Here is a 20,441-nt window from a genome sequence, read left to right on the forward strand (position 1 = left end):
GCTCCTTCTTTGCTTTGGAGAGGATTTTTTTCCTTTTGTTGAATAACCTTGTTATACTAGGGGTCTACCGGGGTGGTCTATATTTTTGCCAGTAATAATTGGTTAGACTTGGACAGGTACTGCCTTCTGTCTGCAGCTATGAATGTGGTTGCACAGTGCTTTTGTATTCAGCTCAGAGTAGGCCTCAGTGTCATCTGGGTTCAGAGGGGCTTGGAAGTTTAATAAGTTGTCACTTAGTTTGAGGTAATTGGCCTTAGCAAAGTTCTTAATAGGTTTGGAGTTTGATGGGGGTTCTAGGTTAGTATTAATACTAAAGGAGATCATTTTGTGGTCAGATCTTACCAGGGAGGACAGTATCCCCCCATGTTCATGAGTACCAGGTCTAAGATATTTGTACCTCTAGTTGGGAAGCTAACTAGTTGCTCCAGGATGTTTGCACTGAAGTCCAGAAACATCTGAGAGAGAGTGAATTATAGGTCTTATAAGTCTCCCAGTTTATGGAGGGGTAGTTGAAGTTACCCATAAGTATGGTGTTTGGCTGAATGTAAAGATATTTCAGTAGGTTTAGGTAGGAGGTATGGCTTTCCAGACTCACTTTAAGAGATGTGTAGCTAGCAAGGATATGATAGAGGTTGCACCTATATTTAGTTGGGCATGGAGTAGCTCAAGTGAGTCGTGTTGTTGGACCAGACTAGCAGTGTACTTGTCCTTTATTAACACTGAGATATCTCCTTCCTTTGTTTTATCCTGAGCTGACAGAGATTGAAATATATGAAAGGTATTATAGCATTTGATAGCCGGGTGCTTTCTATGGTTCTGAACCATGATTCTGTAACTGATTGCACATATGTCTGTGTTCTCCAGGGTGAGGAGTGTCTCCAGGAATTGCAGTTTTTTAGTTAAACTCCTAGAATTGAGCAACAGTACCTTTAGGTAGTCGTGAGTGATTTTTGTTATGTTGGAGAGTTTAACAACTTGGCACAGCCTAAGAAAAGGCACTTTGGGGGTAGATAAAGTTTTTGCCAGTATCTGGAAGCCAAACGGTGACAAGTGCAAGCCATCTCTGGCAAAGCATCATGGTCTGTCATCATGTCTCCCCAGGCTGACAGATATTGAATCCCCTTGTTGTGACACCAGAAACTAAGACAATTGTTGAAGTCAATCATTTTTTGCTGGTACTGTGGTATTATCATTGGTGAAGGTTGGATGCTACTCAAGGCTAGAGTCATACCCACCTGGGACACACATTCAGAGAGCTCCATCATGTCTCTCTTCATTTAGTCCAGTGAGGTACATCTTGGGTTGTTTACTCCCACATAGACTATGACTGTGTCATACTGGTACTTCCGGTTTAAAGTCCTAAGTGCATGTGTGATCTGGTGGATCCTGGCTCCAGACAGACAGATCACGGTGTTCTTCTCCTTGTTTGGCCTGGTATATCATGTATTGTTCTCTGTAAATACTCTGTATGTATTGTCACATTATTATTGGTATATCATGTATTGTTCTCTGTAAATACTCTGTATGTATTGTCACATTATTATTGGTATATCATGTATTGTTCTCTGTAAATACTCTGTATGTAATGTCACATTATTATTATGTAATGTTAACTTCATTGTGGAGCTTTTCTCCCCGGGTCCCCACTGAAAATGGACTCACCACAGCCCAGTGGATTTTCCTGGTAAACAACTACAAATAAATAAATAAATAAACAGTAACGGGGACATCAGTATGTCTTATAATAGAATTCTCAATAACTAGAATGTTTGGCTCTGTGGTGTGTAGCCTTATGAACTTGGAAGCGGAGCTACTATGATTTTCAGAGTTATGTGTTCTGGTGAGGGCCACTGAGAAATGCTTTTAGGATGTCTTGGAGCTTTGAGTAGATTATAATTGAGTACCTCCACATATGTGGGTCTGTGTGTTTATTCCTCGGTGGTGGTAGTGAGTGTTTCGGGTGTAATGCTAACAACCTAGTTTGCATTTTTCATGTGTGCATGTCAGAGCTTTGCCTCCAGTGACATTGTATATCTACATCTCTCACACACTGTGTTTGCCTGCTCTAAAATTAAATGGTTGTCAGTGAACATGAGGTAGTTAATACACTGCCTGAGAATGTTCCCATCCACCAGGCCAAAAACAGAGATGACAAGGTAGTGCCTGTCCATTATAACACATCCTTAGTAGACGGGAAGGAGTAGGGGAGAGTCACATAAAGGTATAAGTGAGAGTGTTTAGTAGTATACTGTCAGATGACCTGCAGTGGTGCTGCCCGCTGCACACACTGGCAGCTGTTCAAGCAGCTGTGAACAGTAGGAGACTATGGAGAACATTTCTTACACAGGATATTAAACTGATAGGTTTGCTTATATACAAGGCATGGGGATCTGCATTTAAGCAACTTTTATACCACCAGGACAAAAACCTTTTACCTAGTTAAGCTCTCAGGCCAATGAGATAAACACACAACAAGCCTTCCACCAGCAGTTTCCATCTTGGATGGGTGGGATTCTCTGCTCCCAACAGAGTCCAAAATAACCTTTTTAATGTATATAACACTTGCTACCTTAATACTTTAGTGTCAGGTTCAGTCAAGACCTCAGATGACTGTCTGAAGGTTCTCCCTATATATTGTTTTTACTTTTTGGGTAACTGGAAGAAATATGATGGTTATACTTTATCAATCCATCAGTCTATATATAGCGATATTTGGATGATTGTCACTGCTGAGGTGATGTCCCAACTCTATGTGTAAAAATAGGGAAAAGCAGTTGCAGCTGGATGGATGAGTGGGTGGATGGATGGATGGATGGATGGATGGATGGATGGATGGATGGATGGATGGATGGATGGATGAATAGATGGATGTGTGTGGGTGGGTGGATGGATGGATGAATAGATGGATGTGTGTGGGTGGATGGATGGATGGATGGATGGATGGATGGATGAATGGATGGATGGATGGGTGGATATTCATATATAATTTAGAAATAACCCACAACTGAGCAGGGCATGACAGGCTTTACCCATGGTTGGTGTGCTTTGATTACATGAAGAAAAAAAAAATTGCTTACCTTTCTTAAATAATGACTTAGTATAACGGCACTTCAATCTCCTTCTGCTTTGCCTTCCATTTGCTGATGTACTGCTCTGTTTACACAGTACAGCAGTGTGGTGCAAGAGAAGTGATGGAGAATACAGCATTAGCATTGCTTTTGCTAATAAAAAATGACGGAACAAAAATACAGGGAAAATAAGGCATGTTGCTGTTTCTTTAATTTTGCAGAATATACCCGATTTTCTTATATTTTGCTCTGTCCACAGCTGTTATCGAGTACATGCCAACAGAAATTCTGTCTGCTCAGTGGTAATTGGCATTGGTATAAACCTGATTAACAGTGGGAGCACTGGTTAGGCTGGCCAGTCAATGTGATTGTTTTTGAATAGTAATAAACCTTTACTGTATAAATATTTATTTTTATTTTATGTTTAATTTATTAACCATGGCAGAGCTCTGATCCTAATAGGCCTACTTAAATCTCAATATATGGCAGCCATTAATTCTGTTGAACAGTCATTTTTCTGTTTTTTGGTTGAGTTAATTGTTAGCTTTATTTGCTTTAAGTAGTGTTTGTGAAATGTTAAGTCAGTCAATACAATGTGTTTCAAATCTATATTTGTGTATAAATGAGGTAAGTGGGTGTTTCTGGTAATGTTGAAATTTCAGATTTGTGCAATATTTCGGCATTAGAGATGGGAGTATGTGTGCAAGTCCATGGTGGTTAGGATTAGAGTAAGGAGCTTGAGCATTAGAGATGGGAGTATGTGTGTCAGTGCTTGGTGATTAGGATTAGAGTAAAGGAGCTTGAGCATTACAGATGGGAGTATCTGTGCGAGTCCTTGGTGGTTAGGATTAGAGTAAGGAGTTTTAGGATTAGAGATGGGAGTATGTGTGCGAGTCCTTGGTGGTTAGGATTAGAGTAAGAAATTTTAGCATTAGAGATGGGAGTATGTGTGCGGGTCTTTGGTGGTTAGGATTAGAGTAAGGAGCTTGAGCATTAGAGATGAGAGTATGTGTGCAAGTCCTTGGTGGTTAGGATTAGTGTAGGGAGCTTGAGCATTAGAGATGAGAGTATCTGTACGAGTCCATGGTGGTTAGGATTAGAATAAGGAGCTTGAGCATTAGAGATAGGAGTATCTGTGCGAGTCCTTGGTGGTTAGGATTAGAGTAAGGAGTTTTAGGATTAGAGATGGGAGTATGTGTGCGAGTCCTTGATGGTTAGGATTAGAGTAAGGAGTTTTAGCATTCGAGATGAGAGTATGCGTGTGGGTCCTTGGTGGTTAGGATTAGAGTGAGGAGCTTGAACATTAGAGATGGGAGTATGTGTGGGAGTCCTTGGTGGTTAGGATTAGAGTAAGGAGCTTGAACATTAGAGATGGGAGTATGTGTGCGAGTGCTTGGTGGTTAGGATTAGAGTGAGGAGCTTGAACATTAGAGATGGGAGTATGTGTGCGAGTGCTTGGTGGTTAGGATTAGAGCAAGGTGCTTTAGTGCTGTGCATGTATCTTTCTCTATGAGGAGTTTCAACATTAAGGGTAGAGTATGTTTGCGAGTATTTGCAGTTAGGGTTAGAGAAAGTGCTAAGTAAGGGGATAGTTTTAATGTTGTCCATGTGTTCTTATGCATATGAAGTGTGTCTGAGCATCTTGCATAGTGGTACTGTTAAGGAAAGGATTTTTCATAAGGTGATGTGTAGAACTGGGATTAAGGATATAGGTGTGGGGGGTTAGAGTTAGCACACACGAGTAATTCAATGTGTGCTAGACTCACCCCCTATCACTCCTTCATCATCTTATCAATGTCTGCTAACCTTAACTCTACACCTGCTAATGCCACTAACCCCAACCCTGAACTTTACAATAAAAATACTATCACAACACAAGATAGTTTCAGACACATACCACACAGCAGCAAACATGTACAGTACTAAATCTATCCCCTTACTTAGTGTAGAGCAGAGTGTGTGTTGTACCTTTAAGAGCCATTCCTGTCTGGGGCATGTGCATATAAGTACTGAGCATGTGCAAGCAAGACTGCCATTTTGAGTGAGCAGCCAGAGTGAAAGCATGTATGTATGTAGCAGTCAGTCAGTTAGTTTGTTTAAGTTTAATGTTTCTGCCATCTATCCTGATGTGTTTGTATGTAATAAACTACTTAAACCAATACCCAAGCTTCATCACCTTATTCAGATACACAAGACAAGCAATACTTAGGCCTTACTCTAAGCCTAACCAAAACCACTCACACAAACAGTCGGACCGCTTAATGCTGAAGCTTTCAGTATATCTGAAAGTTTTGGCATTATTTTCCTTAAACCCACACTCACCTTACCCACATGCATGTGATCATCTGTCTTTCAACATTTTAAAAACATAATGAATGAAACACTCACGCATTCATTCTGTCAATAAAATGATCACTTACCTGAGTGAATGACACTGAATGACAAATTAGACAGCTAGATAGATGGAAAGACAGATATACAAAATGCAGCACAGGGAGAACATTGTATTGTGTGTGTGTGTGTGTGTGTGTGTCTGTATATATATATATATATATATATATATATATATATATATATATATATATATATATATATATATATATATATACATATATATATATATGGTTCCCTATCAGAAGCCTGAAACACTATAAGCCTGAAAATCAAAATCCTGAAAACTATAGACTGAAAGTTCAAAATCCTGAAAGACCAAAATCCTGAAACTCAAAATCCTGAAAACACAAATAATGCTAATATGTCACTATAAAGACACTAATATCTACCAACTGACCCTGACCCTAACCCTAACCCTAAGGTCCGTCACTATCGCACACTCACCTGACCTGCGCCCTAACCCTAACTCACTTAAACCGCCCCTAACACCAATATTTGTCACTATTGCATACATGCCTAACTTGCGCCCTAACCCTAACTCACTTAAACCGCCCCTAACCCTAACATAAAACCAATCAAGACACTTACCTGAACCCAATGCATGACCCAACACCACAGGGCTAACAATAGCAAAGCCACAATGACGTCAGTATGTCCATTTTGTGTTTTCAGGATTTTGAGTTTCAGGATTTTGGTCTTTCAGGATTTTGAACTTTCAGTCTATAGTCTTCAGGATTTTGATTTTCAGGCTTATAGTGTTTCAGGCTTCTGATAGGGAACCATATATATATATATATATATATATATATATATATATATATATATATATATATATATATATATATATATATGTGTATGTATACACACATCTGTATAGATACAACTACAGTGTGTGTGTGTGTATATGTATACATGTGTGTACATATATTTCTGTTTCTGTTTCACTGACCTGTTCTCCAGTACTTCTCATGTAATACTGCCAAAATCCAACTGCACTCATCTTTTGCATTTCGTATAAAATCCTTACTTTTAGTCAGGACTGATATTTTACTGGCAACATGGAAATCTGCATACTAAGCTCTGATTCCTTTCAGGATGATCTTTGCACTCTATGATTCGAGTTGAAATAAGTGATAAAAATCACTGCAATAATAAAATAGCTCTAGCACGTGAATCATAACTTTTCCAGCAGCAGTTATTGTAGTTATCACTGTATTAAAATGTGACTAGGGTCTGAATACGGGCAATCAAGAGCTAGAAACGGAGGTCGTGATCACATACGGTTAAGTCACTGAATGTATTTGCATACCTGTCATCGCATACGGTTAAATTACTGAATGTATGTGCATACCTGTCCTTCATGCAATATTCGGGTAAATAAAACAAATGCTGTATAGCAAGTGCCCATGACTTAGGCAGGGGCATACTGCTGGTGACAGCACTTCTGAAGCCCTTTAAACCATCTGAGGTCTCTCCTCTTTGCCTATTTGCATTTTGTTTTGGATATCATATTCATCTTTGTCTACCTTTTCTGACCTATAACACCGGCATTCAGTTCAATTTGTGTATGAAAAAAATGAAAACTCACACTTTCCTCTCTTGTATGTTTATCACAGGTATACATATTTAAATAGAAACAGATTTTATATATATCCTTGTGCAAGGCTGTGTGTTCGAAAAAAGTCCTTGAAGGAACAGTTCACTTAAGCACTGACAAGAGATGCATTTAAATGTCTTAGAGGGCTTGTCATACTGCTATAGCCTGTAGCCCACCAGAGGTTTAACATGCATGAATGACTGGGTTGTGTGATATGATGTTTCCTAGAGAACACTGCACACAAAAAGTCATAGAGTATGTTCTATACAATGACAGAAATGATGCCTACACAAGACAAATATGACTCCTTAGCTCCCTAAACTTTTTAGTGTTGCTCTGTTTCATTTTCTGCTAAAGCATCAGCTCCTCCCCCAAACAAGTATTATTAACATACTAGTAATCAATGCCTAATAAATTATCAATGCACTGTATTCACTTCTTTAACGCAAACAAATCAGTTGTATATTCCATTCCGTTTCTTCTTTTTCAGCAACATTTTTACATCACACTAAGCTTTTCAAACACAAAACATAACACTGGTTTGCAAAATGCAGAGAAGCCGTAAAGAAAACTTTGTAAACACGCTGAGCTGTAAGGAAAAGCTGTGGCCTTGAGTGGCTCAAGAACTTGAGATACTAGCAAGCTGAAAAGGGAAGTGGGCAGGGCTAGTCCTGCAGTTTCTTTCCTTCAGCTAACTAACCCAAAATAAAACAAGTAGAAAAATGCAAGATATTTTCCTTACCGAGAGCCAGAAAAGAGAAAACCCACTGTAATACAGCAGCTGTTTGCAGCCTTCTTTCTAAGGGTATTTTCAGTGGCGCAAACTTAACCATGTTGACCCGACTTCGGAAGCCCTGAGTCTGACTGATTAAAATGTGCAAAGAAACCTTCTCTTCCAGAAGAAAGATCTGAGTCCAAAGTCTTAAAGTTTTGCACAATCCTTATGTTGCAACCCTTGTACATTTAGTGTGTGTGGCTAACTTTTTTATGCCTTCTCTGAATGTCCTTAAAAGACACAAAGATGTATGCAAATCTGCCAAATGTGTAAAACCACTCTATGCAGTCCCTGGTGCTTTATGACCCCTCCCCCAATAGTTCTCATGTAATCCCTGAAAATCAAAAGGATGTTCATCTTTTTTAACTTGACAATGGAAGACGTTTTTGAACATTACATATAATCAGCAGCTCAGCATTAAAATTTGCATACTAATCTCTGAGTCTTTAAAAAATAATCTTTGCTCTTTATGATTCAGATTGCAATAAGTGATAAAAATCACTGCCATGATATAAATGCTATAGCAGGGAATCAGAACTTTCCCAGCAGCAGTTGTTCTCATTATCACAGTATTACAATGTGAAAGGGGTCTGTGAATGGGTAATGAACTACCAACTAACATCCTGATTAATTATGTTGAAAAAAAATATATGTCTGCATACCTGTGCTCTCCAAGCAATATTCATGTTAACAAATGTACTCCAAGCAAATGCCTGTGACTTAGATGTGGGCATACTGGAGCTCACATCACTTCTAAAGCCCCTTAATGCATTTGTGGTCTGTCTTCTTTATGTATGTGCATTTTGTTGTAAGGACATTATGGGTGGCTGTGGTGGTGCAGCGGTTAGTGTTGTTCCCTCACACCAAGAGGTTCTCTGGTTTAATCTTTGGCTGGGGTGCCTTCTGTGTGGAGTCTGCATGTCCTCCTGTGGTTATGTGGGTTTCCTCTGGGTGCTCTGGTTTCCTCCCACATCCCAAAGACATGCTGTAGGTGGACTGGACACTCCACATTGACCTTAGGCGTGCATGTGTGTGCCTTCTGTGGAAGGTTGGGTACTGGGCTGGCAACTTGACACTGTAAAATGCCACTGCCAATCATGGGCAGACAGGTGATATACTGTGGTGACCCCTAACTGGGAAAAAGCCAAAAGAAGATGAATTTTGTTGTAAGGACATTCCCGATAGTTTCATCAGGCCCTTTTTTCATTAGTGACCCTAAGGAGATATTCATACTTTTAGATAAACATTACAGAAAGTGAGGACTGCAGCAACCATTAAGACACATCATCTTTGCCTTTCCTGACATAATGCCCACAATTAGTTAAATTTGTATTCCAAAATAAAAAAAAATTATCACAATTTTTTTTTCACCTGCTGTGTGTAGTCAGTACTTTCTCATAACTAGAAGCTTGTGTACACACACCTGTGTGTGTGTGTGTGTGTGTGCCTTCATGCATGAGTATGTATATATATTTTCTTTATTTTTATGTTAACATTTGTTCACCGAGAAAGTCGAACAAGCCAATTTTCAGAGGAGGCTCAGGGAAAAACACTCCAGATGCATGTCTTTGTAACGTGGGAGGAAACAGGAGCACCTAGAGGAAATGCACATGAACACAGTGAGGACATGCAGACTCTGCACAGAAGGCACCACAGCGAGACTCGAACCAGAGAACCTCTTGCTGTGAGGTGACAACACAAACCGCTGCACCACTGCACTGTATGTTTTTCTTAAAATGACTTTGCTGTTTCCCACTATATACTTTAGATTTTTAGAAAAGCCGAATGGCAGCAACGTTTGATGTATGCATGTTGTTTATGTCATTACACAACACCCTAGTGCTCTGAGTTTGGGATAGTTCTAGAATGTATAGGATGGGGGAGAGGCCCTGAAGATGTAGACAGTGGTGGTCAGCAAGATCGGCTCTACCTATGAAGATAGCGTCTATGAACAAAAACAAAGCCAGAGGTAGAACAGCACATAGAAAAACAAATAATCCAAAACATGACATAGATCAAGGCAGTGAGTCTTCTCACTTTATGTTGCCCCTGACTTCACATTTCAGTTGTCTGGGATTGTTGCACCATACACAAGATCCTTTTTCTAAGGTAGATAGTTACGAGTTTATATATAGAAGCAGAAAGACAGAAGAAAAAAACAATTAGTAGCCGCAAATATTTGGGGATCTTTTTCAGAAGGACAAATGCCTGATAGATCTCCTAGTGTTAAATGCAGCATCACTGACTTCACGTGGTTTATTGCAGTTAAGCCAGGTTTCCCAAGTTGTATCATTTTTGAGAGGTGTATAATTAGAGAATTAAAGGTGTCAAACTCCTTGCTTAAACAAACTGAAGAGCAGACATATACCATTACATGCACCTGTCACTGATTTCACAAGATTAGTGGATCTTGTGTGGTACCACATTTTTTTCAGATGTGTAACTTTGTGGGGTTACATATGTAAAGGAGTTGAGTCGGTTATATGTAGCATTGTTAGGAGTTGTGCATTACTTCTTTTTAACAAAATGGAACTGTTTATCAGAACACAGTACACCAGCTAATCATAGTAAAAGATTGCACAAATGCTAGAAGCAGTATAAACAAACAAAATTATTCAGGTGCAAAGCTGCAGAAGTGCACGTATGACTCCAATGATATTACTGCAGACCTGAAATTACTCAGAAAAGGATGATTGAAACATTACCATTTGGCAAGATGACACCACAGACTTTCTTCTCGGCTGGAAGGATACCCCTTTGTTGTTTTGCTGTACACTGGGTTAGAGAAACAGGTGAAAGAATAAAAAACTTGTTTTTTATCCCATGTAACACATTGCATCAGGCTATTACATTTGTCATGAAGTGATGTACTTTATTATATGCTGCAAAAGCTTATTTATTGTTCTGTTGTTTTTTTTTTCCAACTGGTAGTCACTTTTCCTGAGCCACCAATTAGCCTACAGTATTTCTGAAATATACTTCCTGTGTAAATATAGAGGCATGATTTCCACTCGTATGTCCTCTTTTGACTGTTCTCTTGATAGGCTTGTGGGTTAGGGATCGCAATATATTACTGTGTACCTATAAAGATTCATGCACCCATTACTACATAATTCATATGTTTTCCAGTAGACACATTTAAATATCTCTGTTACAAGCACAACTATAAAGTGCAGCAAAGCTATCTTGTTTTATTCCAATTAAGCTGACAGGACTTTTCTCAGGCTTCCATTAGAGGTCAAGCAGACATAAAGAAAGCTGTTCACTCTGGCCAAGAAAAGTTCTTTGTTAGACTGAGCAAACATTGCACTTTGGAACATGAGGGTTTGCTTCTTAAATGGTCCACCTTGTGATGACCCTCCACCTCAAATTCAGGATATGCAATTCACCCCACACCTACACTCAGTGGCTCTGTGGAGAGTCCATGTTTTTCCCATGTCAACATTTTTTTCTTTTACTCTGGTTTCCTCCAATGTTATACAAAGAAGCAAGTTGGCTAGTTACGCTAAGTGGTGCATAATGTATATATAATTAATTTGTGGACAAAACAAGGTCATTGGCAAGGACATCAACCACAAAAGGTCAACAATTGCAAATGTCAATACATTACTTGCATGCACCAAAAAAGAACCTCAGAGCACGCAAATTTAAAACAAAAACCAAATAACTTTTAGTTATGTACTCACCATAACTTCAGATGTTTGGGATCCATCTCGCCTACATTCTGAACTGATGGGTTCGGAGCCAATCCCTCGGCTCCGACTCGGCACGCTTATGCTATAGAGCGAGGCCTCTAATTGGCTGAGCTATCTTTATCCCAGGATGCACCACCACTAATCCCCCAGATCTTGTTTGTCCGCATTCATGCACACATGCACAACATTTTATATAACATTGTTAGATGTTTCAAGATGAAACAACAGGATTCGGACCTTCTGATATCCTCTGATCTCCAAGGAAGGGGAAGGAGGGTGGGTTATTAGGAATGATGAGATGGATCCCAAACATCTGAAGTTATGGTGAGTACATAACTAAAAGATGTTATGTGATCCTATCTCCTACATTCTGAACTGATGGGACAGCGTCCTAGCACCTAAATCCCGGGTGGCTCATTGGAAAACACTCCTGAGCACTGTGGAACCAAATGAAGCTCGTCCTCTAGATGCCACATCTAATTTGTAGTGGGAAATGAAGGTGTGCAGGGAAGACCATGTAGCCGCAGCACAAATGTCACTAATAGCAAGCTTAGAATGAAATGCTACCAAAGTAGCCATAGCCCTTGTAGAATGAGCCTTGACAGAGGTGGTAAGCTCTTTGTTAGAATAAATATAAGCTTGAGTAATACAGTCCCTGATCCATTTGGCAATAGTGACTTTTGTGACGGCGTTGCCCAATTTGTTATCTGCAAAGGATACAAACAACTGATCTGTTTTCCTTGTTTGTTTGGTCCTGTCTAAATAAAAACGTAACTGTCTGTGGACATCTAGTGTGTGTAATATGAACTCTGCTTTGTTAGAGTATTTTGGGAAAAAAACTGGAAGCTCTAACGATTGTTGTAAGCATAAAGCAGAACAAACTTTAGGAACAAAGGAAGGATTTGGTCTGAGGGATACTCTGTCTTTATGAAAAACCAAGTACGGGGATTTCACTGACAAAGCTTGAAGCTCTGAAACTCTTCTGGCAGAAGTAATCGCCACCAGAAAGGCTGTCTTCCATGATAGAAACTTTAGATCACAGGTAGCTGCCGGTTCAAAGGGAAAAGAAGTCAAGGCGCGTAACACTATATCGAGATCCCATGGAGGTGCAGGATGAGAAATCGGGGGTCTTAATAGAGCAGCACCTTTCAAGAAGGTCTTACGCAATCTGTTGCTCATTAAAGGTGGGTCTATGGATTCGTGAAAATTAGAAATTGCTGCCAATTGTACTTTGATGGTAGAAACTGAAGAGCTTTGATTGAAAAGAGAGGTCAGAAATTTTAGTACTTCTGCCACGGGAATAGAAATGGGGTCCAGGCCCCGGAGTTGAGCTCAAATAGCAAACCTTTTCCATTTGCTAGAATACAGTTTCTTTGTAGCAGACTTATGGGCCGAAGATAGTATGTGCACAACATCTGGATCCAACGTATGACTCCTGACTATCGTCGGAAGAGGAGGAGCCAGGCCGTCAATTTTAAGGTGTGTAGGGACTGGTGGAATAGTCCCGACTGATGAACCAGTAGGTCTGGGACTTGGTCCAGGAACCATGGACCTTCCAGAGCATGTTTCCGAAGATAGGGGAGCCACACTTGACGAGGCCAGTAAGGAGCAATTAAGATCATTTTGCTCCCCAAGAGAGATGCCTTTTGAATCACCCTGGGGAGGAGAGGAACTGGAGGGAAGGCATAAAGCAATCCGGTGGGCCAAGGATGGAGTAATGCGTCCATGGGGCTCTTCCCCGGAGCCGGGATTAGGGAGAAGAATTCTTTGCACTTCGCATTCAGAGGAGTAGCGAAGAGGTCGCAACACGGATCTCCCCATTCGCTGAAAATCTGACTTGCAACTGTCATATTCAGAGACCATTCGTGAGGAGAGAGGATGGTTCTGCTCAATCTGTCGGCTATGACATTGGACTTGCCCGGTATGTGAGTAGCCACTAGGAAGCATTTGGTCGAGACTGCCCATTCCCAAACTCTCATGGCTTCTCTGCAAAGAGGATAGGATCTGGTCCCTCCCTGTTTGTTCAGGTACCAGACAACTGACATGTTGTCTGAGTGAACAGCAATTACGCCCTGAGGGAGATAATCGTGAAGGGCTTGAAGGGACAGGAGTACTGCCCTCATTTCTAGGATGCTGATATGAAGAAGAGTCTCTTCTGGGTGCCATTTGCCTTGGACTGACCTGCCCAGGGAATGCCCCCCCCACCCCATCTGGGAGGCGTCCATGGTCAAAGTGGCCGCCGGAGGAGGAAGAACAAAGGGTCGTCCCTGATCCAGATTGGAGGGCACTAGCCACCAGCGAAGGTCCCGTTTGCAAGATTCCGTGATCCATATGAGGTGACTGAGAGGGAGTTCCTGAAAGGACCACTGAGCTGAAAGAAGCCACTGGAGGATTCTCATGTGCAACCTTGCCAAGGGGACTAGAAGAACCGTGGCAGACATGGATCCCAATAGCTGCAGTACCATTCTGGCTGGGGCTTTGGACCTGGGAAGTAAGGCTCAAACTTGATTTTGTATGGTTTGAATTCTGTCTGTAGGTAGATAGACCCGCATTTGGTTTGAGTCTATCTCTACCCCTATGAATCTTATTCGTTGAGATGGCCACAACACAGACTTTGGCCAATTGAAGGTGATTCCAAGGGAATTGCCCAGCGATATAGTGGCTTGTAGGCTCCGCAGAAGTAGATGCTTGGAGGTGGCAGTTAGGAGCCAGTCGTCTAGATACGGAAACACCTGGAATCCTAGACTTCTCAGGTGAGCAGTCACTACTGCCAAGCACTTGGTGAACACCCTGGGGCTGTGGTGAGACCAAAGGGCAGCGCGGAACTGAAAATGACTGCCTCCTAGGCTGAAGCGCAGATGTCTCCTGGACGCTTGATGTACCATGATATGATAATACGCATCCTTGAGATCTATGGAGCACATCCAAACACCTTTCTCCAGCAATGGGAGAATGGTTTGTAGAGTGACCATTTGGAACTTGGACTTTCTAACTGAACGGTTTAGGATGCTGAGGTCCAAAATGGGCCTCAAGTCCCCGGTCTTTTTTTGGCACCAAAAAGAATCTTGAGTAAGTCCCTAATCCGATCTGGTCTGCGGGGACCGGTTGGATGACTCCTTTTTGCAGCAGCTTTGAAACTTCTGAGGCTGCGGTATCCCGTTGACTGGGTGGCGGGTCCAGGATTTTTTTGGACTGAGGGGGGGGTGAGAGAATGGGATGGAGTAACCTCCGGCGATAATCCGAAGCACCCATCGGTCCTGAGTGATCCCTTCCCAGGCCTTCAGGTGCTTCGAGAAACGACCCCCGACTGGCTCCGGAGCAGCACAGCTGGGCAATCCCTCAGGGACTATGAAAAGCTGAAGAGCCACGAAAGGACTCGCGGTCTCCAGTGTTGCGAGGGCCTCTGCCGCCTCTGGGACAGCGTCTTCCAGATGAATTTCCTCCTCTGCCTCTGGAAGGGGAACCTTCCTGCTGAGAGGGGTAAGGCTTGAGATCACGGAACCACATTTTCCCTCCTCTTTTAGCCTTGGGATAAGGCTGAAAGGGAGTGGAAAATCGTGCCTCACGGCAGTCAGAGTCTTACCCTCCTGTTCACAGCGGGTTAGTGTGTCTTTACCTTGGGTCCAAACAGGAGGACCCATCAAAGGCGTCGGCAAATGAAGACTTAAAGGCCTCCGAATGACACAGGCGGAGCCAGGCTTGTCTCCGAGAGCAATGCCTGTACCGCTCTACTCCTTCGCCGCATACTGAAATGAGCCTCATGGACGAGTTCGAAATGGACGACTTTGTAGCCAGCTGAGAGCCAACCGTCTGGGCCAGCTCCTCAGGCAGGTTACCCAAGAGGGTATCGAATAGCTCCTTAATCAGATCCTCTGAAATCTGGTGAAGTGCGCCAGGTAGTTCAAGGACCTCAGAGTAAAGGCCGCTGAACTATGGGTGCGCTTTCCGCACCGATCCATGCTCCTAAACTCCTTATTAGGAGGATGGACGGACGTAGAAGCCTCTGCTACATCTTGCTGGGTAGCAGATGCCACCACCAAAGCATCTACAGCCACACCTTTAGTAAGGAACTCTCTATCAGGGGGTGCCGAGAGAAATTTGTTCGGACGAGCAGGCACCGGTTCCACTGAGTCTGGGTGTTCCCACGCCCTTCGACAGATCAAATCCAAGAGCTCGTCGAAGGGCGGAGACACCCAGGAGGCGGAGGGCTGATCCCCGAAGGCCTTCAGGAACACCGACTCATCAGCAGAGGGAGGTTTGGACTGCCAGCCGCCTCGCTGTTTTAGGGCTTCTAGGATGTCTGCAAGGGAGACATCATCCGAGGACGACTTAGGGGACCCCTCTGCATCATCAAGATCAGTGTCGGATGTCAAAGACTCATCAGGGGAGTCAACGTGCTTCCTCTTGCACGACCTTTTCCTGGGGGGTTCTTCCGAAGAGGCTTCAGAAGGACCTCCAGGAGGGGGAGAAACCCCAGCGGGGGTAACCTGAGGCCCAGGGGCTCCGCTGTCTAAAGACAGGGGGACTGCCAACGACCCAGTCTCCATATGCAGGGAGGTAGCTGGGGAAACCGTGGAGGTAGCCAAAAAAGATTTGGCTAAAGCACTCCTCATAGCCCTGAAGGCGGGACCACCAGAATCCTGGGAGGGTCCCACCTCCGTGGCCACAACAGTGGACGGTACTCCCGCCGCCGATGCACCAAGAGGGAGACTTGGGACCGAAAGCAACAATCCCGAAGCCTCCCCCCCAGGGCCGAAGGAAGAAGTCCGTGTACTGAACTCCGACCCAAGAGCCGGAGTTGGAGCAAGGGTCAGGCCCGACCCTAACACCTCCACAGGTTCCACCAGCACCGCCCAATGGTGCCGGGCTGTTGGAGGAGGAATCACAGTAGGGGAGTGGACCATCGGCTCCGAAGCCAAATGGGCTGGAGCCGAAACCAGCTTTTGGAACACCGGAGACTGGAAGAGTCGAAGGAGCACCCTGTCGATGTCCGAATCAGACATCTTGGATGATCTCGAGGATACCGATCGGGCCGAACCGATTTCTCCATCGGCTCCGAAGGGCTCGGGACCGGCTCGAAGGACTCAACAACTATCGGCTCGAGGAAGGTTTCAAGGAAATTTCCCTCGGTGCCGATAAGGACTTCGCCCGAGGGGAAGAGTCTGAGCCGATAACCTTATCGGCTCCAATATCAGTGGAGCCGATGAGGGTGACCCGCCTCGATGCCCCAGACCTCGGCTCGAAACCAGAGGGGTCGAGGCTGGAGGCATTGAGGCAGACCGTTCACCTCGGCTCCAAGTCCGTGGAGCCGATGGAGAAGTCTGCTTAGATTTTTTAGCGGTCGGTTCCGACTGACTGGTCGGAGCCGACGCTTTTTTCTTTTTAGAAGGAGGAGGAGAGGAAGATAAAGCCTCCTCGAAGGAAGGCTTGATTAATCCCTTGAGGATTAATTTGTTTTTCCTCTCCTGGAGGACTCTAGAAGAGAACGCGTGGCACACACTACACGACTCTTGTAAATGCTTAGCACCTAAGCAATAGACGCACGAGGCGTGGTCATCCGTTATGGACATTTTAAACCCACACCTCGTGCATTTCTTAAACCCGGAGGGTTTGTGTTCTTTCGACATAACTGCTTTGTCAAAGACCCAGTATATGTATAACAACACCAAACTTTAGTTAAAGAAAGTTCAATACAACTTTAACAAAAATTATATATATATATATATATATATATATATATTTTTTTTTTTTTACCAACAGTAACAGACAAAAAACAGTGAAAAACAGAAAGAGAGTCAAGACCCTCTAACTTAAACGGGTACTTGACCCAAGAAATTACACAAACAGCAAAGTAGCAGGGGAAGGCCCCTCTAACTAAAACGGGAAACCTTCCCTGACTAAAAAAATCACGAATTCACTAACAGAAATTCACCACACACACAGAATATAACAACAATAGCTATTAAAACAGCTTTTGGGTTCAAAGAAAGGAAATTTGTGACAGGAAAAGCCTAATAAATAGTACTTAGCCCAGCCAATGTTGAGACCACGTCTAAGCTTGATAGCGGGAAACGAGATCTGGGGGATTAGTGGTGGTGCATCCTGGGATAAAGATAGCTCAGCCAATTAGAGGCCTCGCTCTATAGCATAAGCGTGCCGAGTCGGAGCCGACTCCAAACCCATCAGTTCAGAATGTAGGCGAGATAGGATCACATAACATCATTGTTTTTTTTTGTCCTGCACTTCCTGCTAATTATATATACTAACTCGGAGATACCACAATCTAATTCTATGTAAGGAGGGAGAACCCCCTGCGCCCCCCACACACCCTGCTAATTATATATAATAACTCGGAGATCACACAATCTAATTCTATGTGGAGGACAAGCCCCCTGCAACTCCTCCATACCCTGCTAATTATATATACTAACTCGGAGATCACACAGTGTAATTCTATGTAGGAGCACAAGCCCCCTGCAACCCCCCATACCCTGCTACTTATATACTAACTCGTAGATCACATAATCTAATTCTGTGTAGGAGGACAAGCCCCCTGCACCCCCCTTGCTAATATTATATAGTAACTCGGAGATTAGATAATGTCAGGGAAAGGGAATATTTCCTACCCAGGGATTGCCAGTCTAACACATGTGTTGACCACGTGCATTTGTTGACCAACTGTGGTCAATTAAACAGATGTTAGTACCTAGCATTTTAACCAAATGCCCGATTCATATATATCTATATATATCTATATCTATATCGCTATATATCTATACATTCTTTTTAAGGGTAGCTTTTTGTATGAGATCATGGTGCAGTGGGGAAATTTAATAACAGTTTTTATTTCCAAACCCAAAACCAACATCCTAGCTGACAGGTTCAGTACAAACTTCTCCCCCCCTCCCCACCAAAAGGGCAAATATCTATCCCAGCAGAGTGCTGCCCCCTGACATCTCAGATGCTCAGGTAAGACCCGCCCTCTCCAAAGCAAAAAACACAGCATCAATGGGACCAGACGGTGTCGCGGGCTGCATCCTACATGAACTCCAAGAAGAGCTAAACCCAAACATAAAACTACTATTCAGTCTCAGCCTTACTACAGGATATGTGCCCAAAGAGTGGCGTACAGCAACAGTTGTCCCTCTCCATAAAGGTGGTGCCTCAACGGATTCTGGAAACTATCTCCCCATAAGCCTGACTAGCTTGGTCTGCAAAGCTATGGAAAGGATCATCATGGACCTCATAAATAAAGATATTGGGGACCTACAAACACTGGATCCTACCCAGTTCGGCTTTGTTAAGGGCAGATCCTGCCTCTTAAACCTGGTTGATTTCTTTGAAACAGTCACCAAGGCCATTGACGAGGGGAATGTGGTCCACACAGCCTACCTGAACCTTGCAAAAGCCTTTGATACAATACCCCACTCGGGCATTATAGATAAGCTCACCAGCTTAAATATAACCCCCTATGTCACTAGATGGATTGCAAATTGGCTCAAGGACAGAACCCACATGGTTAGAATTGCTGGAGCCATGTCAGACTCCAAACCAATTACAAGTGGTGTCCCACAAGGCTCAGTCCTGGGACCTCTCTTGTTTGGTATATATTTCTCGGAGGTACAGGCCAACACGGAAGGACTGTGGCTGACCAAGTTCGCAGATGACTGCAAACTGGGTGCCATAATCGACTCTCCAGCCGACACAAGCATCCTCCAAAAGGGCCTCATAGAAACAGACAACTGGTGCCAGAGCCATGGCCTCAAGCTAAATGCCAAAAGTGTATAGTCATCCCTTTGGCAAAACAAAGTGCCCACAAATTACCACATAGGTGGTAATCCATTAAGTACAGAAGAAGTAATTAGGGACCTGGGGACCCAAGTTGATAGCAATCTCTCATTTGACAACCACGAGGCCAAAGTGGTTAGAAAAACATTTTATATAGCCCACCTAATCATGAAGGGATTCATATCTAGATCAGGGGACGTCATCGTGCCTCTTTACTCATCCCTCATCAGGCCCATAATTGAGTACAATGCCCCTTTTGGGATGTACCTTACCAGACACCTGCAGCAACTGGAAAGACCCCAAAAGTACCTCACCAAGAGGATCAAAGGGCTCATACAGATGCCATATGCTGCTCGGTTAAAGAAACTCCAGCTCTACTCAATGGCATACCGCCTGTTCAGAGGCGATCTGTGCCTGACGTATAAAGCCATGTCCAACCCGGAATTAATGGACATGCTGCACCTCAGAAAATCCAAATCCCATCGAGCTACGCGCTCGAGAGACTTGAACCTCAGCACTGAAATAAATAGGACATGCTGGAGGGACAGATTCATAACCCAGAGGCTCCCTTCACTCTGGAATAAAATACCAGTCCAGATTAGGCAGAGTCCCTCATTGACTCTCTTCAAGAGGAATCTTGATGAGTGGATGGGAGATCATAGGTTTACCCCGGGTATCACTTCTGTGTCACTGTTAGACAGAGGCACAGTATGCTAACCTCGAAAAAGGGCATAGCAAAAAAATTTAGAATGGGTGGCGAAAGCCAAACACATTCTGGCTAGGCTTATAAATGCCCTAGGGCAGATAGCCTAGTATGAACCTATGAACCTATGAACCTATGAACAAAGTCATTGGCAAGGACATCAACCACAAAAGGTCAACAATTGCAAATGTCAATACATTACTTGCATGCACCAAAAAAGAACCTCAGAGCATGCAAATTTAAAACAAAAATCAAATAACATTGTTTTTTTTTGTCCTGCACTTCCTGCTAATTATATATACTAACTCGGAGATACCACAATCTAATTCTATGTAGGAGGGAGAACCCCTTGCGCCCCCCACACACCCTGCTAATTATATATAATAACTCAGAGATCACACAATCTAATTCTATGTGGAGG

At 43.1% G+C, this 20,441-nt stretch overlaps 1 protein-coding gene across 1 annotated transcript in view; it reads right to left on the bottom strand.

The window, feature by feature from the left end:
• Positions 1–8,099, bottom strand: part of MOGAT2 (monoacylglycerol O-acyltransferase 2) — a 568,357-nt gene extending 560,258 nt beyond the window's left edge. Inside the window, exon 1 of the mRNA XM_044073398.1 lies at positions 7,802–8,099. Coding sequence (XP_043929333.1) covers positions 7,802–7,892 — 91 coding nt within the window. The 5' untranslated portion in view covers positions 7,893–8,099. The remainder of the gene's footprint in view (positions 1–7,801) is intronic.
• Positions 8,100–20,441: the final 12,342 nt, after the last annotated feature.

Source organism: Protopterus annectens, chromosome 5.part1, assembly GCF_019279795.1.
Source record: "Protopterus annectens isolate FY-2018-M chromosome 5.part1, PAN1.0, whole genome shotgun sequence".
In the NCBI taxonomy this organism is placed as follows: domain Eukaryota; kingdom Metazoa; phylum Chordata; order Ceratodontiformes; family Protopteridae; genus Protopterus; species Protopterus annectens.